At 46.7% G+C, this 18,441-nt stretch overlaps 1 protein-coding gene across 7 annotated transcripts in view; it reads left to right on the forward strand.

Moving 5' to 3' along the window:
- The window catches only part of TBX5 (T-box transcription factor 5), a 48,822-nt gene extending 31,316 nt beyond the window's left edge, over positions 1 to 17,506 (forward strand). For 6 of the 7 annotated variants that reach the window (XM_082641061.1, XM_082641059.1, XM_082641057.1 and 3 more), the window contains exons 8-9: positions 6,004 to 6,230; positions 15,394 to 17,506. In XM_082641061.1, coding sequence (XP_082497187.1) covers positions 6,004 to 6,230; positions 15,394 to 15,974 — 808 coding nt within the window. In that variant the 3' untranslated portion in view covers positions 15,975 to 17,506. The remainder of the gene's footprint in view (positions 1 to 6,003; positions 6,231 to 15,393) is intronic. The other variant, XM_082641056.1, reaches the window with a different exon arrangement.
- The last annotated feature ends 935 nt before the right edge of the window (positions 17,507 to 18,441 follow it).

Genomic DNA, 18,441 nt, shown 5'->3' on the forward strand with positions numbered 1-18,441 from the left:
CAGTGGTATTTGACATTTGGTAAAGCGGGATTGATTGACAGTTTGACCGGTAAAGGTTGATGTTGCCCGGTGTAGCCAATATCTAACTCTGGCATCCTAGAGGAGGATGCTCTATGTAACAGAATGGTTGTGTCATCCCAGCAGTGATGGGAAGGCAACAATTCCCTATTATCAAGTATAAGTCGGCAAGAGCTTTGGAATAGCCCTGACCTGGAGTGCAGCTCAGCTTTACCTCTTCTTAGCCGGGTGATCCGGGGCAAGTTGCTTAACCTTTCTGAGCCTCACTTTCTCTATCTCTAAAGTAAAGCTAATCATAGTGATGAAATGGGATTCTTGCCAGGATCAAATGAGGGAAACCATGTAAGTCAACCAGTACAGTAGCTGGGACATTAGGACGCACGGAGAGAACAACGTGGATGATGAAGAGGAAGATGAGGAGGAGGATGATGGAAAAACAGTCCCCAGTTGTTGCCCTCTTCCCAGACACATGAGGGCTCTTCAGCTTTCACTTTAATTCTCTGGTGTCCTGGATTCTTCCATGATGCTCTCAAACTGTGGAGGAAAATAGTTTATCTTCTCATCGTAGGGACTTTAGAGGCTTTTGCTGTGTTGCTACTCACTGAGTTCCTTGGATTGGTCCACTGATGAGCCCATGAAAAACAATCCCGGGAATTCTCTGGCGGTCCAGTGGTTAGGACTCGGTGCTTTCAATGCCGAGGGCATGGGTTCGATTCCTGGTCAGGGAACTGAGATCCGGAAAGCATTGTGGCCAAAAAAAAAAAAAAAAAAGATGCCAAAGTTGTTTGTTGGTACCATTTTCCCCGCTTTGCCTCTGTAACCCCATCCTGGTTGAGAAGTCACTCTTCTCTTCCATGCCTCAGTTTTGACACCTGTCAGATGGATTTGGGGATGTTGTCTTTCAGGCATCAAGAAAGATGTGCGTGATTGATGGTGGGAATGATGTTTCAAGTTCTTCAGAGAGGAACAAACTGAGAGGGACAAGTGGTTATTGGGATAATATGCCTTTCCCACTTCTGTGAGTGTTCATAATCAAAAGCAGAATTTGGCCTTTCCAGAGAGTAATTTTGCAATTTGGCAGTGCTGGAAGGGAGAATTCCATGGAGTCCATTGATACATTCTCTTGTAAATTCCCTCAGCCAACATTTTTTAAGAGTTATTTTCTTTAATTAAAAAAATAACGGTCTCCATTAAGAATATCAAACTAAAAGAGATTCCCCCCTTCCTGTGGGATCTCTGACAGTCCAGTACTTGAACTAAGCAAGACCTAGGTAGAATTGCCAGTGAGATTTGACAACTTTTATGTTTTATTATTATCATAATTTTTCTTCCTCTTCTTCTTCTTCTTTTTTTTCTTTCCATTACGTAGCTTCAGCAGCCAAGGGAGAACTATAAAGCTAATTTCATTCCTTTCAGCCTCCTGGGCCCAGAAGGAGAGTCTGAGCAGTGGCGCTGCTCAGGATGGCTCCAGCTTTAGCTCTGAGATGACACAGGCCACGGGAAAGCTGGGCTAGGAGACCCCTGGGTGTCGTGAGGGTGTCTATAGCCTCCTGGACACTTGGCAGACACTCCATTGTCCCCTGCCTGGTTACTCTGACGTACTTTCAGATGACAAAGGCAGGGGCCCAGGGTGGAGACGGTCATCCCCCTGAGGGATGGGAGAAGCGAGAGAGGAGTCTTGGGCCCCAAACACCCACACCCCCAAAAGCATATTATGTTTTAAAATTGAAAGAAGTCAGTAGGAGATTGGCTAGAAGTAATTTGGGGACAGTTGGGTTAGAAATCTGGTGGTGTCTCTTTGTAGCTCTGTGATCCTGGGCAAGTTATTTAATCCGCCTGGGCCTCGGTTTTCTAATCTGTAAAGTGGGGACTAAAGCAGTACCCACGTCATAGGGTCATGGAGAGGACGAAGTGGGCGGATGCAGCGTTCTTCAAAATGTGCTCGGTGTAGTGCTCTTCGTACGTAAGATAATTTCAGGTGAATCTTTTGATTTTAATAGGTATTTACTTTAAATTGCATTAGAGGAACTATAACTAGTACCACAAACCCCTAATTTCGTGTATATTACTACTCAGAGTGAGGCAAAATATATTTAGATAAACAATTCATTTTAAAAATGGAAGAAGTTAAATAATAGTTGGTTCATGGCAAGAATCACAGCTAAGTTCGAGATTTCCTGATACATATTTCTTCTAGAGAGGCATTCTTACTCTGTGTCAGGCCATGGGCCTCTCTGGCAGTCTGGTGAAGATTAGGGATCACTTCTTAGAATAATCTGATTAAATGTGTAAAATAAGATGCATCGATTGATGCAATAAGATGCAAGGAAGCCAGTTATATTAAAATATAGCTGTCGGGGCTTCCCTGGTGGCGCAGTGGTTGAGAGTCCGCCTGCCGATGCAGGGGACACGGGTTCGTGCCCCAGTCTGGGAAGATCTCACATGCCGCGGAGTGGCTGGGCCCGTGAGCCATGGCCGTTGAGCCTGCCTGTGCTCCGGCAACGGAAGAGACCACAACAGTGAGAGGCCCATATACCACAAAAAAAAAAAAAAAAAAAAAAAAAAAATATATATATATATATATATATATATATAGTTGTCAAAATCTTTTCTAAATGGTGATACAGTAATATGCACACTTTATGAACGTCTTAAGTAACAGGATCTAGTGGCAGGTCAAAAACGACTGTATTTTTGCAGTCATCATGAGCATAAATGGTGTCTGGAGACACATACAGCTGCAACGGGATGTGAAGCTATTTTGTTTCTGTTGATGACAGTCGCTAGGGCTGCTAACTGAACTGTGGCTTGTTGCCGACACCCGAACAGAAAGAAATACTAAATTCCAATTCAAGATTAGTGAAAACAAAGACATCATTTTGAAAATCTAAGTTTACACCCCTAAGTTTTTCCCCAAAGTTAAGATCTCCAAGTTAAGGAGACAGACAGGCTTATGGCACTGCTCCCTCCTGAGAAATTTTATGGGCTGAAAGCACGAGTCATTTTATAACGGCAGTCACGATAGTTTCTACTATGTGCCAGACATTTTCTAGAGTGTATTGTTGGGTAATTTCAACAATCTTGACAGGTAACTGACACTCAGAGAGATTGTGTCTTGTCCAAGATCACACAGCTGTTAGATGGTACGTCTGGTATAGAACATATATTTTCCTGAATCTAGCACCTTTATTCTTCCCACTATACCCTGATTCTTAGATACTCAAGTAAAAATCACAGTCCAGTGGGTTATCAGGGAAGGGAAGGTGTCCAGAGGACTCAGGGCTGACTGCTGTGGTTTCTCCAAACTATCTCTGTATTTCTCCCATTTTGCAGATGAGGAAACTGAGGCTTAGCTAGGTCACCTGCCAACTCTATGACCTTTAGCTGAGCTCTGTGCTACAGACTTGGTGGATTGGAGAACTCATTTCTGTGGGTTGCGTGAAGAAGGGACATTTCCTGAGGGGTATTGCTAGCAGCTTTGCTGGATCCACAGATGACTGGAGATGGGATTCAAATCCTGTTCTGCCCCTCTCACTTCTAGGGACCCGTCTTGGGGGAAATGCGGGGGAAGCTTTGAGTATCTTCAACTTCATTTTCATTTTGCTTTCCAGCCAAGCAGGTCCTCCCCTGGGAATTTCAGCTCTGTTTCCATTGCGTTTTGCCAGGCGCGGTGGTGCGGTGGGTGGGGATGGGGATGGGGGGAGGGTGGATGGAGAGCCTGGAGGGTCACATGTCACTCCGGGAGGCTGTACGCTCTTCCTTTATTTGTGTATTCCTCCTAAACTAGTCCTCCGGCTCCACTATAATAATAATTATTATATTAATAATTCATATAATAATTCTGTTAATAATCGGTAATAGTAATTATTGTTTTCAACATGGAAGTATTCATCTAAACTTCGTAAGCGCTCACTGTAAAAAGAGCCAAGCCGTGCAGACGTACAGAAAGTAATAAGTTGATCTAAAAGGTCTCCCGTAACCCCAGCTTCTGGAGGGAACCTCTGGGATTCATTTCATAATCTAGACCATGTTGTTTCCCCCTTCTTTAACTTAATTCAGCTCACACAGATTTCTGAATTTGTGCATATCCAGCCTTCTCATCCCTTTCAAGGCTGCATAATATTCCATTGTTTAGCTCTATCAAAGTTGACGCTGCCATTAATGAGGACATTTAGGTCATTTCTGTTTTTTTCCCTTGTTACAGACAGTGCTGCAGAGAAAATCCTCATACTTACATCTTTGGGTACTGACCTGATGGCTTCTTGGGAAAATCCTTTGTAATGGGATTGCTCGCTCCATGTTATTGTATATTATTATGATTTTTATTATTATTATTGTTTTGGCCATGACTTATGGCAAACGGGATCTTAGTTTCTTGACCAGGGATGGAACCCATGCCGCCTGCATTGGGAGCGTGGAATTTTAACCACTGGACCACCAGGGAAGTCCCTGTATATTTTAAAAAATGGATGCTCTCGGGAATTCCCTGGTGGTCCAGTGGTTAGGACTCGGGGATTTCACCACCGTGGTCCCAGGTTCAATCCTTGGTCGGGGAACTAAGATCCCACAAGCCATGTGGCGTGGCCAAAAAAAAAAAAAAAAAAAAAAAGGGTGGTATCATATTGCCTTCCAGAAAAGATGGGCAAATCACCCTTCCATCAGCCTACACACTGTACTAGTTACTCTCCTGAACAAGATTTCCTTTCCCCATCCCAAACATTGGCAGCCCCCTCCTCTTTGTGCACGTGGGAATATTATGGGTTGGGCCATTCTCTTCTTATACACCCCGGATGTTTCTCTCAATTCTCCCTGTTATCTTTGAGCTGTCCCTCCTCTCAGCTCCTTGGCAAGCTCTCACTCTGATCCTTCCCCGACCCACCTGGCTTCCTTTGGGACTCTTGTGATGCTCAGCACCTCTTTCTTCCTTTCCAGGAGAGGTTTCTGTTGAATTTCCCAAACTCTTATGAGGAAAAAAATGGTCTGAAAGCTGAAGGGAAGGGAATGTGGAGGACGGATCATAAGAGTGTGAGGGGCCAGATTTTGAGCACTTTGGAGGAGGCTGTACCTGTGGCGTCATAAACTGAGGCTCAGAAAGGTTGTAGTCCAGAAGTCTGTAAGTGGTGGAGATGGGACCTGAATTTGGATCTGCCTGGTCTTAGTTTCCATGCTCTTTTCTCTGTCTGCTTCGTCCTCCTTTTTCTTCTCCTTTTCCTTCCCTCTCTCCCTCTCCCTCTACTCTGCCTCCAAAACTGTGACAGTCCTGCTGATGGCTACCATTTGCTGTGACAAACACTGTTTTAAGCCTTTCACGTGTATTAACTAATTTCCTCTCTCAATAGCCCTTTGAACCTGGGGTTTTTTATTATCCCTTTTTTACAGATGGGAAAGCCAAGGCATGGAGAAGTTAAGTGTTGTGTCATTGGCGACAAGTACAGCAACTCAAAAAGAACGTCTAAGGCATGAGGAGCAAACTATTCAGATTAGGGTAACCTAGGTTCTTATGTGACTACCCCAAGTGGTCAGCTACCATTCTTTACTGATGTTGGGCAAAGGCCACAGCCCCATTTTAAAGATGGAGACCCAGAAGTTAAGTCTCAGTGAGCTCTCAGCTCTTTAGCTTTTGAATTAGGGAATTCAAAGATGTCTAGAATAGGTTGAACTATTTCAACTGCCATGTGTGTTTATGGATTGTTGAGAGGGGTCTCAACTGGAGGTGCTCATTTACCTTTCTGCATATGTATAGAACTATTCATAAATCTACTTGCCTAATGTATAAGACATGAAAAGGTGGCGACTAAATATATACGTATAGGATAGGATGCATTGGATGCACTTGAGTATAACTGGATCTATTCATTCATCGAAGATCCCTTTGTTTCTTACTCTGTGAGTTTTCTGGTAGAATCTTTGACCCTGTGGTTCAGCCAGTGGGAGGATCTCTATCAGGCCACTGATCAGTGTTACTTTGCATCTTCTCTCTTTCAGTAAAGAATATCCCGTGGTTCCCAGGAGCACAGTGAGACAGAAAGTGGCCTCCAACCACAGTCCTTTCAGCAGTGAGCCTCGAGCTCTCTCCGCCTCATCCAACTTGGGGTCCCAGTACCAGTGTGAGAATGGTGTGTCTGGCCCCTCCCAGGACCTCCTACCCCCACCCAACCCGTACCCGCTGCCCCAGGAGCACGGCCAAATTTACCACTGCACCAAGAGGAAAGGTGAGTGTGACAGCCCTGCCCTCCTGGCCACTGTCTGTACTTCCTCCTTCTTTTCCTTGAAAAAAAAAGTACACATAACTATGTGTATTTATTTTTAAAATGTAAGCAATACAAAACTACAAAGAGATTGTAAGAAGTTCAAACCATTCAAGTAAAGCTAAAGATTCCTTTGACACGTTCCCCCGCTTCCTTGGGGAAAACTTATTTGGAATGTTCAGACCCATTTATTTATTTACACTTGCACACACCCACAAATACAAAGAGTTTTGCTTTTAGTTTTAACAGTTGATATCATACCGCATCTATTTTGCAATTGGCATTTTTTTAAACTTTAGAATGCATCGTAGATATCTTTTCATGAACTTAGAGTGGCCTCACTCGTTTTAGCGCTGAAGAGGAAGTATTGCCCCAAAAGGATAAAGCTGAGTTTATGTTGCCACTAGTCGTCAGGGAGTGTGCTTCCAGGGAACCTCCTTGGAATTGGATGTGCCCTTTAGTTCATGTGCAGAGTTTCTCCCAGGTGGATTCTGAGCTCTTCTTTCCTTTCCAGATCAAATCAATACCGAAAAAGGCGGGGAGGGAGAGAAAAAAATCACAATAGATTTTTCTCTCCTGTGCATCCCCTCTTTAAATCGACTAGGCTGTTGTCTGAGACACAACCTCGTTTCCTTTGCCAAATGAGAAATGGATGATTTTTTTTGCTAAGTTATCTGAGTCCAGAGGGGAGGTTGAGGAAGGAAATTTCTGGTGGCAGTTTTTCGAGGCAGAATCGAAGGCGTTGATGTGGGCAGTGGGACCAGAGGAACAGATGTGAGTCTCAACTCTGCCACCAGCTTCCTGTGTGACCTCAGGCAGGCGTCCTAGCCCTGCTGTGTGTCAGTTTCTCCCTTTGTAAATGATGCTAAGTTCCCTAGAACAGTTGGTGCTTGGTAAGCTGGGTGACAGCTATGAAGGAATGAGTGGCAGGTATCCCTCCAGAAAGTGAGTCCTGGGAGGAAGTGAAGAGAAGGCTGCTCATCTAGGTGAAGGTTTGGGATAACAGACATAAGGGAAGGGGGCCATGTAGGCTCGTGCTTACGCCCGTGGTCTTGAGAGTCAGAAAAGCAAGATGAATCTTACCTTTGCCATTTTCAAATGTTTATGATTAGGTGCGAGTTACTTAGCAAACATCACTAAAAGTTACTCTAAACATCACTAAAAGTCATCTATAGGTTCAGGCCCGTGATTGGACCTGTCTCATAGACTTGGCGTGAAGATGTCATGAAATCATGCTTGTCCTGTGTTCAGCACGGGATTGACTTAATAAACCGGCCCTGTTTCGCTCCAGCAGGCCCACGGCTCCATCTTTAGAGTGGCCCTGTTGGGCCTCACAGCCCTAGCAGCCAACATGACGCCTGTCAAAGCCTAGTCCCTGGTGCCTGGACCCTTTTTTTTTCCTCTTTTTTTTTGGGCTGTGCTCGTGGCACGCAGGACCTTACTTCCCCAGCCAGGGATTGAACCCGCACCCCCTGCAGTGGAAGCACGGAGTCTTAACCACCGGACCGCCAGGGCAGTCCCCCATGGGCATTCTTTAAAAAAACAAACAAATAGACAAAACCCAACAACTCACTAACCAGAACCAATGGAAAAGGCTGCTTTGGCAGCTTTCTCTGGAATAGGGGTGACGTGAGGAAAGGAACACGGTTTGGTGATTTGACATTTACCAAAATCACGTTTTGAAAGAGGGAAGAGCTGTCACAGGTCCAAGCCTGGGGCTGGGGAGCTGACTTGGGTGAGACTGAGCTTTCCAGACTTACCTGAAGCCCATCCAAGCTCCTTGGATCTGGAAGTCCTGAGCAATATCACCCCAACAGGCCCCCTGGCCCAACTCCCAGCACGACCGCTGCCAGATGGGCTGGAGACCAGATGCCTGCAAACATGCCTCTTCAGGCACAAGCAGGGGTTAAGAATGTCCCATGAAACACAGGTCCCTGCACAGAGATTCTGTTTTATATTATATTTAAGGGTGCCCTGCCTAGGTTCCAGACCACAGCCTTTTCAAGAACGTTATTAGGTAGGTACTCTTATTAACCCACTTTACAAATGGGGAAACTGAGGCCCACAGAGGGAAAACTGTGAGCTAATGGTTCTTGAAGGCAGCATTTGAACCCAAGCCTGGTCTGCAGACTCTGCCTGGGCCCTGAACCACCGCCCTATCTGCCTCCATTACCTTTGCTTATGGGCTACGGTCTCCAAATTTCATCGCCCACCAGAGATCTGCTCTTGAGGCTGGGTCAAACACACTGATTAAGAGCTCACCAGGTTTGAATTAAAGAGTTCTTTGGATTAAATTAATGCCAGACCAGCAGAAGAGGAGGAAGTTACAAAGAATCAGGGCGCTGTTTTGAGTTCAGTATTTACAGCAGCATCCTTGTAAATGCACTCCTGGAGGATGCAGGGTGAAGGCTTTGAATGCAAGCCTGATGAACCCTCTTTGGGTGATGTGAGGACTTGGTTTGCGTGGGGGTGTTGTCCGGGATCCTCGAGTGAACTTGGGATCAACTTGAGGTGGCCCCTGGGGAAGCTAGAGTCAGTGGCTGGTCTGTTGCAGTATGTTCCAGCAGCTGACACTTTCCAGCAGTGTGACCAGGGGTCAGTTGCTTCAGCTTTCTTAACTACCTTTTCTGCAGAATGGTACCTACCCTGCAGGGTTGTTAGGAGACGAAATGAGATAATCCAGGTGGAGCACCTGAAAGAGTGCCTGGTACCTGTAAGTCCTCTATTGGACGTGAGCGAGCCCCGCCCTTGGGAAACTCACACGGTTGCAAGCAGCTCACACATTCAACAACTCATTACAGATTGTTTGATGACAGTGGTGATTGAATGCTCGAATGCTATAACGGAGATACGGAAAGTGTTAACACAAAGCAAAGTGGGGTATCCATCGGACTAGGGTAGGGCGTCAGGGAAGAATTTCAGCTGAGGTCTGCGGAGAGTGGGAGTTGGAGAGGAGACTGGGATGCCGAGTGGGTGTCCAGGCGTTGAGAAGAGCATGCGTGCAGCCCCTCGGAAGATGGGGAGCCCGCTCCCGCTGGGGCAGTGGACAGGAGGCCAGGGTGGCTGGAGCACAGAGCAGGGGAAAGTGACGGGAGGGAAGGTCGCCGAGGAAGGCAGGGACTAGCACGACGCCGGCCCTTGTGAGCCATTTTGGGGGGTTCGGATTTTAGCCTAACACCGATGGGCGGCCATTGGAGGGGTCTGAACCCCTGAGTGGCAGGATTCAGGTCATGCTTTGAGGCGGTCCCTTTGCTGTGATAGAACTGATGCCAGGGCCCCGTTCAGAGGCTGTTGCAGGCTCTGAGGTGTGAGATGACGGTGGCTCAGGCCAGGGTGTGCCGAGAAGAGCTGGCGGTGTCGGGAGAGTCAGGACCTCGTGACTGGTTGAAGATAACAAGGTGAAGAATTGCCCCTCGTTCACGGATGCGGACACTGAGGCTCAGAGAGATTGAGAAACTTGCCCAGAGTCACCCAGCTAGTGAGCCGCTCCGCCCCAAATTCATACATGCTGAGGTCTGTGCACTCGGGGTGCCAGGCTCTTTTCACCTCTGCAGAAACCTCGGCCCTTCTCACCTCCCTCCACCCCCCAAAAGGGAGCTCCCAGGGACAGAGAACCTTCCAGCCAAGCTCGGTCTGTCCTGCCTGCCTGCCTCGGAGACGACAAAAAGCAATTCATCATCAGCCTCCATTGTAAAGTGATAAGGAATCAGCCAAGGTTTCCTTCCAGTTTGGGACTCCCGTTAAGTGATAACTCCATGGGTGGCTTCCCCCCGACCCCAGCCCCTGACTGCCCCACTATCTGACTTCCCCTCATTGTCTGTCTCCTTTCCAACCAGCCCAGGAGGCAGCCCCAGTGAAATGTCAAAGGGCCAGGCCGGCCAGAGGGCCCCTTGTGTTTGGACCCAGCTGTCTCCAAACTATCTCTCTCGATGGTTGGAGCCAAAAAAGCTGGGAAGGTCTTTTATCAATGCCACTCAATCAAATCCAGGACCCCAGGGCCTGGGAGAGCACTTGTCTGTCTTTCTTTCCCCCTCCCACCCTGACTACCCTCCCCACAATTAGAAACCAAAGGCAACCCAAATAAAGATTTTAGCAAAGCCATTTTCTGCACTGGTACGGAGAGGGGATTGGATATAGTAAAGGGTTTTGCGTCTTCTCAGTCTCCGTAGTTTGTAGAGCGATTCTACCTCCTTTTCTTCACTGGATCCTCACTGCAATCTTTGAGCCATGGAAGATGCCCTCCCATCCCCACTTTGCAGGGGGGAAAATAGAGGACTGGGAGCTTGGATTCCCAAGGTTATGTGGCTGGTGAGCGGCCAATCTGGGATGCGTTCATCAAGTAAATATTAACGGTACACTTCCTTTGTACTGGGCACTGTGCTGTGTGCCGAAGACAAGGGGAGAGTGAGATGGAAAAGGTCCCTGATCCCAGGAAACTTGTATTCTCACTGCGGGAGACAGATAGTAAGCAAGTCAGTACATTTCATGGCTTCAGATAGTGGCTGAGATCTGAACGGGAGTCTTTTGATTCCCAATCTAGGATCTTCCCACAATACCATGCTAGTTCTTTGCACTTTAAAGTTAAGGGCTAACAGTGTGGGGACAAACCCACACACAAATCCATCCATCCATCTGTCCATCATCCATCCATCCATCCATAAGCATCAAGGTTACCACCTTGTCATACTCTCTGAACACAGTGGGCTGCATGAAGGCTGAAAGGTTGGGGCCATCTAGCAGAAGGAGCACTGTTTGAGGAGTCCAAAGGCCTGAACTAGAGTCCTACTTCTGACTTGATGAAGGTCACTCAGCTGAGGAGCGGCTGCTCACTGCTCTACCTCCAGGGTCTCTGTCTGTGAAGACTCCACCACAGTCTTTCATCTGAATGAACTCCATCAGCAAGGGACATGACCCATTTGGGAATGGTGACAATATTTACTTAATGGCATCAGTGATTTGAAAGCAGCTCTGTGAGTTTTCTAGCTCTGGAATCCACCCGAACACCTTCAAGTATTGGATGACCTTCACAGAGCCATCTGTCCAACCTTCCAAGAGGGAAAACAGAGTCGACCCGCATTACTGGGGCAGATAAGACTTGAATACTTACTTTAGGTACCAGGAAGATAGAAACTAGACCGCACTGTTATTATCTCAATTCCTACATGAAATTTAGGTATTATCCCTACGTACAAACAAGAACCGAGACTGGAATGGTCCAGTGGTTCGCCCAAGGTTGCGTAGCCAGTGAGTCAGAGACATAACTGTGCCCTAAGATCTGTGTTCTGGATTCATCATTAAAGTCACTTTATCCAGAATCAACAGCATCCAGAAACACGCAGGGCACCAGGGTTTCTCACACTGCTATGTGGTGATCAGTGGTCAGAATCACGAAGGGGTTTACTATTGGCCAAGAGACTCCTCTGGGCTCTGGACATTATATCAATATAATTGACCACCCTTAGGCAACTTTCTGAAACTAAGCCGTGGACTCATCTGATTGAGGACTTGACCCTTGACTACAGCCCATTCCCCAACCGTGGAAGAGAAACAGGACTCGTCTGGGACAGAGGTCTTTGCTGTTGATCAGTTATCAGGCTCCCAATAAAAAGATAGAAACCAAACCATCACGAAAATAAACAGATTACATCCCGAGCATTTATCACGACCGACGTGAAATTTGGATCCTGGCTTGGGAATTTCTTTACAGTGTGATGAGGACCAAGAGGCACTGGAGAATGCTCACGTCCTGTTTCTATCAATAAGCCAGCATTGAGTTTTTCTTAGGACTCTGCATCAGATCTTTGGGGTATTAAGGATTGGAATGTGTAATTTTACGATTTTCCAAAATGTGCTCTGGCATTTTTCATATTATTCTTCCTTTTTTACTTGTAACCAGTCTGGAAGGGGATCAGAAACTCGGGAATGGTTAGTTTGCCTTTTTTTTTTTTTTTCCCCTCTTGCCAGGGTACCCTGCAGCTGTACTTTCTATTATTGGAGAGGGGAACGCCCTGGTTAAATGGAAAACCCAAAGGTTATGATTCCAGCAACAATGAAAACATTCAGATTTATAGATCTTGGGGGGTGGGTGGAAGGAAGAATAGAGGGAAGGAATCAAGGGAGGAGGTGGCCAGGACAAAAAAAAGAAATAAGTCAAGAGAAGCAGTGTCTTTAAGACGCCCCCAAAACGCCCGGTTGAAAAGTGAAAAAATGTGGACACTTGCTCATCTGGATGTCTTCAAACATCTGGATGGTTGGCATCATGTAGCTAGGACACCTGGAAGAGTGATGACTGCCTTTTTCACTTTTTTTTTGACCAATGTTTGGGCATCCTACGGGTCCCAGATGTGTCCCAGGAAGAGTCTAGCTAATAATAAGTTTGCTTGCTGTTAGGTGGGTACCACCTTTGTGTAGATATGTGTTATTTGGGGAGATTTTTGACTAACCTGGGGGTATCGCTCGGAGAATGAGGCGAGTAGAGGTGTTTGGTGGAAGCCACACCTGTTGGTTTATAGTCCAGTGTGAAGCTGTAGGACTTCCTGTGGGGAGAATGACTGACTTGGAGCTTTACATCCAAGGAGCACCTGCTCTTCACACAGTGTCAGCTTCCTGCCCTTACAGGTCCTGCCCTTGTGCAGGGGAGGATGGAGAGGGACCAAGGATGTGTGCCGAGCAGGACCACAACTACCAGTTGACCAGCACCTGGCACTTGGTAGTGGCTCAGTCAGTATCTGTTGGATGACTTGAGTGAGTGGCGTTGCGTGGTAGAAATCGAGAGAGCTTGGAGGCAAGGTGTGATCGGCAAGGTGAAGCAGACCCAGCTTTGATTCCAGCCCCTGCTCCTTCCCAGCTGCATGGCCTTGAGCAAGTCACTTCTCTGAGCTTCAGTTTTTGCGTCCAAGAGATGAGAACGAGAGCAGCCACCTTGAGGAATGACACTAGGAGATTAGAGTCAGGTCACTTAGTAGGTGCTTAATAAATCATAGCTCTTCTTTCTTCCCTTACTTAGTCCTGCGTCCTGCCCACATGCCACCAACCATCACAGTGGTGACAGCTGTGTCCCAGGGTTTCATTTTTCTTCACACTTGCCAAACTCAGGCATATTTCTTTTTTAAAAAATTAATTAATTAATTTATTTATTTTAGGCTGCATTGGGTCTTCATTGCTGCACGCGAGCTTTCTCTAGTTGCGGCGAGCGGGGGCTACTCTTCGTTGCGGTGTGTGGGCTGCTCATTGCGGTGGCTTCTCTTGCTGTGGAGCATGGGCTCTAGGCACGTGGGCTTCAGTAGTTGTGGCTCGCGGGCTCTAGAGTGCAGGCTCAGTAGTTGTGGCGCACGGGCTGAGTTGCTCTGCGGCATGTGGGATTTTCCCAGACTGGGGCTCGAACCCGTGTCCCGTGCATTGGCAGGCGGATTCTTAACCACTGTGCCACCAGGGAAGACCAGGCATATTTCTTAACGTTATTCATTAGAAAGAGATCGGAAGTGAGGAAAGAAAAATCTCCAGTTTGGGGAGTAAAATTCCAGCCAAGGAATGAATCCGTGTGAGGTTTACATCTTGGTAGAAACTCCCAAGTATTGCTTCCCTTGAAGGAAACACCTGGAGGTGTGTTATTACAGACGAGGTCTGCCGAGACACAGGTGGTGTTACCCTGGTAACAAGAGCTGCCCTTGGTGATGGGTATCAGGAGATTTACATGCTCGATTTTATTCCTTAGCTGCCCAGCGAGGTAAGTATTGCTAACTCTGATTCAAAGGTGATAAAAAATGAGTCCCAGAGATGGCAGATGCCTTGCTAGTGTCACACCGACATTAAGTAAAAGAGCTGGATTCAGACTCACGCATGTCTAAGTTTCTTAACCTGAGGTCTGCATTTTAGGGAGTGCTTGAGCCCCCTGAATTTGTGTGCATGACTTTGGTCTATACAAATGGTTCTCAAAACTTCGTGTTTCAGTTTATTTTTCTAGGAGAGAAAAGAGCCCAGCTCTTTTGTTAGTCCCCAGCGGGGTCAGTGACCCCAAAGTGGTTGAGGAAGACCCTCTTTCAGAGACAGAACTCTCTGTGCTGCTCTGCACTAGGGATTAATTAGCGCTTACAGAAGGGAAGTGACTTGTTCAGCGATGAAACAGCGATACATGAATTGGTACCAACTCAACAGATCATAACTGGGTCCTTGTTCACATAAGGCATCAGGAAAGGATTTGGGGATTCATTCGGGCTCCCATCCATTTATCCACTTGTCCATCCACTGTTCCATCCATTGCACAAGTATCTGCCGCATGTCTTTCTGTCTAGCATGGCATGGAAGAACAGGAATCTTGTCACGAGATTCCTAGGATTCTAATCTTAGCTCCACTGCATATCAGCCATAGAAGACCTTGGGCACGTTTCTTGACCTCTGTGTGTCTCCTTTCGTCTGTAAACTGAGGATACCGAGAGGACCCACCTCACGGGGTTCTTGAGAAGATTAAACGGGTGACCTCATGGAGAGTACTCAGGACCATGCCAGGCAGAGTAAATGCTGTGTGTGGTTTTACGGTTATTGTTGATGCTGTTGTTATTATTTTTGTCACTAGGTACGTCCCAGGTTCTGGGAATACAGTCATGGGTAATCCAGACCATGTGTTGCCTTCATGAAGTTCACATGCTGGGGAGGATGGAAGATAATCATAATAATTGTTATTTATTGAGTGTTCCCTTGTACCAAGCTCTGCACTAAGTACTTAATCTACATTTTCCCATTTCATTGTCAACACTTGCCTTTCTAGAAGGTGCTGTCATGACCCTTTCCATTTTACAGGTGAAGAAACTGAGCTCAATTTCCCCAGTTTACTAGAAACTATACAAAGCATCTTTTCTAATGATTGCATTAATGTTCTATTGAGGGAATATACTGAAAATTATTTTTTTAAAAAAAAGGAACCTGAGCTTGGAAAGGTCAAACTGTTTGCTTAGAACTCCGTAGCCCAGAGTCTTAGCCGTGACAGTCCACCCTCTTTTTATCAGAATGGAGGTTGGGGCTAACCATCTTCCGGACTTAATTCTTCCGTCCTTGGGCCAAATGGCTGTCTCTGCCTTGAGCTGTGGGGTGGCTGATCCTGGCCTCACGGGTGTCTGTCCTTCTGTCTCAGCAGATGAAGAATGTTCCACCACAGACCATCCCTATAAGAAGCCCTACATGGAGACATCGCCCAGTGAAGAGGACCCGTTCTACCGCTCCGGCTACCCCCAGCAGCAGGGCCTGGGTGCCTCCTATAGGACAGAGTCAGCCCAGCGGCAGGCCTGCATGTATGCCAGCTCTGTGCCGCCCAGCGAGCCCGTGCCCAGCCTGGAGGACATTAGCTGCAACGCCTGGCCCAGCATGTCGTCATACAGCAGCTGCACGGTCACCACCGTGCAGCCCATGGACAGGCTACCTTATCAGCACTTCTCTGCTCACTTCACCTCGGGGCCCCTGGTCCCCCGGCTGGCTGGCATGGCGAACCACGGCTCCCCGCAGCTCGGAGAGGGAATGTTCCAGCACCAGACCTCCATGGCCCACCAGCCTGTGGTCAGGCAGTGTGGGCCTCAGACTGGCCTCCAGTCCCCCGGCAGCCTTCAGGCGTCGGAGTTCCTGTACTCTCACGGCGTGCCAAGGACCCTGTCCCCGCATCAGTACCACTCGGCCGTGCACGGAGTCGGCATGGTTCCAGAGTGGAATGACAGCAGCTAAGGCGAGGCCTGCTCCTTCACCGCCATTTCCAGAGGGAGGGGAGAGAGGGAGAGGGACAGTCGCAGGGAGAACCCCAAGGACGAGATGTCTCATTTCACCCCGTGTTCACGTCTGCACTTGAGAACCCCCCACCCTGCCCCCAACACTGATGTAATCAGTCGCTTGAATCCACAATTCAAAAAATGTGACTTTGTTTTGTCTCAAAACTTAAAAAACCGCCAAGAGGAGATGAGTCTCTCCCCCCCACCCGCCCCTCCCCACCACTGCACTCATCAACCGGCCACATTCACACCACCTCCAGATGCCCTCCTTGATTTCTTTTCTTTTGGTCTCCAGAATGTCCTGCCTCCTGGAGTGTTTGATCCTCACGCGTAGTTAGAGTCCTTCCCTGTCTTGGTGTTAATGTTGACGTTGTTATATAATAAATAATAATATATTTTTTTTCTTTCCATTTTCTTAACGGGACCCAGTCCCTTATTTTGGGGGAGGTCTGAGGCGAGTATGTTTCAAAATATGTATTTGTGCGGTTGCCCTCAAATACTCCTCCACCCCCAAACCTAAATCCGCAACCCTCTGTCTTGACTAAGAAATTACCTACCTCTGCCATGTGGCGTCTCCGATGCCGGCCTCCCTTCCCCATCCTCACGAAGTCCCGTTTCGCCTGCTACCAACCAGTGGAGTCAGGGTAACACCAGACTCCATCTGGCATCCTATCTTACTCGGTCCTCCCTGTCTTCCCGGCTCCGTGTTTTTCCCGCCCGCTAAAACGTGGCCTATAGCTTCCCCACCGGAAAGCTTGCTTTGAAAAACTTAAAAAGCCCCGGTTTACATGCGGGCAGAACTGATAAGCAAGGCGCAAGCTCTGTGCTGACAAGAGTTGTGAAAAAGCCAAAATAAATATTCGTCCTGATAAAAAAAACAAAGCCAGCCCCCAGCTTCCAAACCTCCATCACTGACGACCCAATCTGGATACAAAGGCAAAAGCCACCATCCTAAAGAAGCAGCCAGACGTGCTCACTGGGGAGCGTTCTCCAAAGACATCACGCCAGCACGAAATGCAGGCCCAAACTGTGGTTACTGAAAGCAGAAAACACTATGAAAAAAAGTGTGTAAGTAAAGTGTTATTGCAGGGTTCTTCAGATGTAATATTTTACTGGTACTATTTATTTATAAATAGGCGTTCTAATTAAGTGATAACCTGAAGTGAAATCCAGCATGGGAGCTGGCCAAAAGCTTTTAATTTTATTGATACTCAAAACCAAGTTTGCGGTTTTTTTTTTCTTTCAAATGTGCTTTGCTTTCTTGATTAAAAAAGTTTTGTTTTGTGTTTTTTTTAACTGACCCTAATAAAGAGAACAGGGTAATATGTGAGACTGCGTATGTTCAAGTACGTGAGAGCGTGTGTCTGTTTGTCATGTGGGTGTCTTTATGCGATTATGTCTTTTTATGTTGCTAAGGCGGGGGGGGTGAGAATTAAGTACTCGTTTCGTATATTTGTGTGCCAGTTAATGCCTAATAAACACCATGTGCTTAAAAAAGTACAGGGACTTGAACACCCATTTTTTCTCCCCTGTTCTTTTGATGGACTGATTTGAGAGGAAATTTGGTGGAGGAAACTGCTTTCTCCGGTTGTTCTCAGGGGTATTTGGAATCCTGTACTTGAGTGTAATGGAGCTGAGTAGGTTTGCTGCTGGTTTAGGTCTCTGGAATGGAGATATTTGTTTTAACTGAATTTGGGTCGGCATCGGAAAGGAAAAATCATCAGGAATCCCAGCTGATCAAAAAATGATATCGGCCATACTATACATAACACCTAATCCTTGGTTTTCTGAAGGATGTCCTTCTTTGAGTTAATTTACTGGCAATCAAGGGTTTTGGAGGTCCCAATATAGACAACTTTACAGACCTTCAATGGATATTTACTTAAACCCACGAATTTAGGATGTGTGAGTTTGTCCTATCTAACATGTGTAGGGCAGAAAAGAGCAGCAAATTGGTAAGTAAATCAGTGCTGCAATTTTTTTCCTATTTTTATAATTTCAGCTCCCACACCTTTCAAATGATCTAGAACCATTGAATATGTCACATCCCCTTAAAACAGGAACAACTGGCTTGTTAATTCCAAATTGTTCACTTCATCAGGTCGCCCTGGACTTTTCCTAGGCAAAGAATTAATTATACAGAAATGACAATTCAGCTGCTTTCAAGTACAATGGAGAAACTAGGTCAATGGCCTTCCTGTCCCCACAGAGAATGAATGAGGAAAGTTTCACTGGATAAGTTCTGACTTTAAACAGATACATACTTTGATGGGTTAAAAAAATCTTTGAAAAAATTACCTTCTAAACTAATTTACCAACTATACAAGATAGGCAGTCTTACTCTTTCTCAAGAGCGTCGTAAGAATACAGAATTCACGTCCCCATCCCCAGCACTCAAACAACTGCCTCATAGGAAAAATCATTAA

Source organism: Mesoplodon mirus (assembly GCF_964341445.2).
Source record: "Mesoplodon mirus genome assembly, chromosome: 13".
Lineage (NCBI taxonomy): Eukaryota > Metazoa > Chordata > Mammalia > Artiodactyla > Ziphiidae > Mesoplodon > Mesoplodon mirus.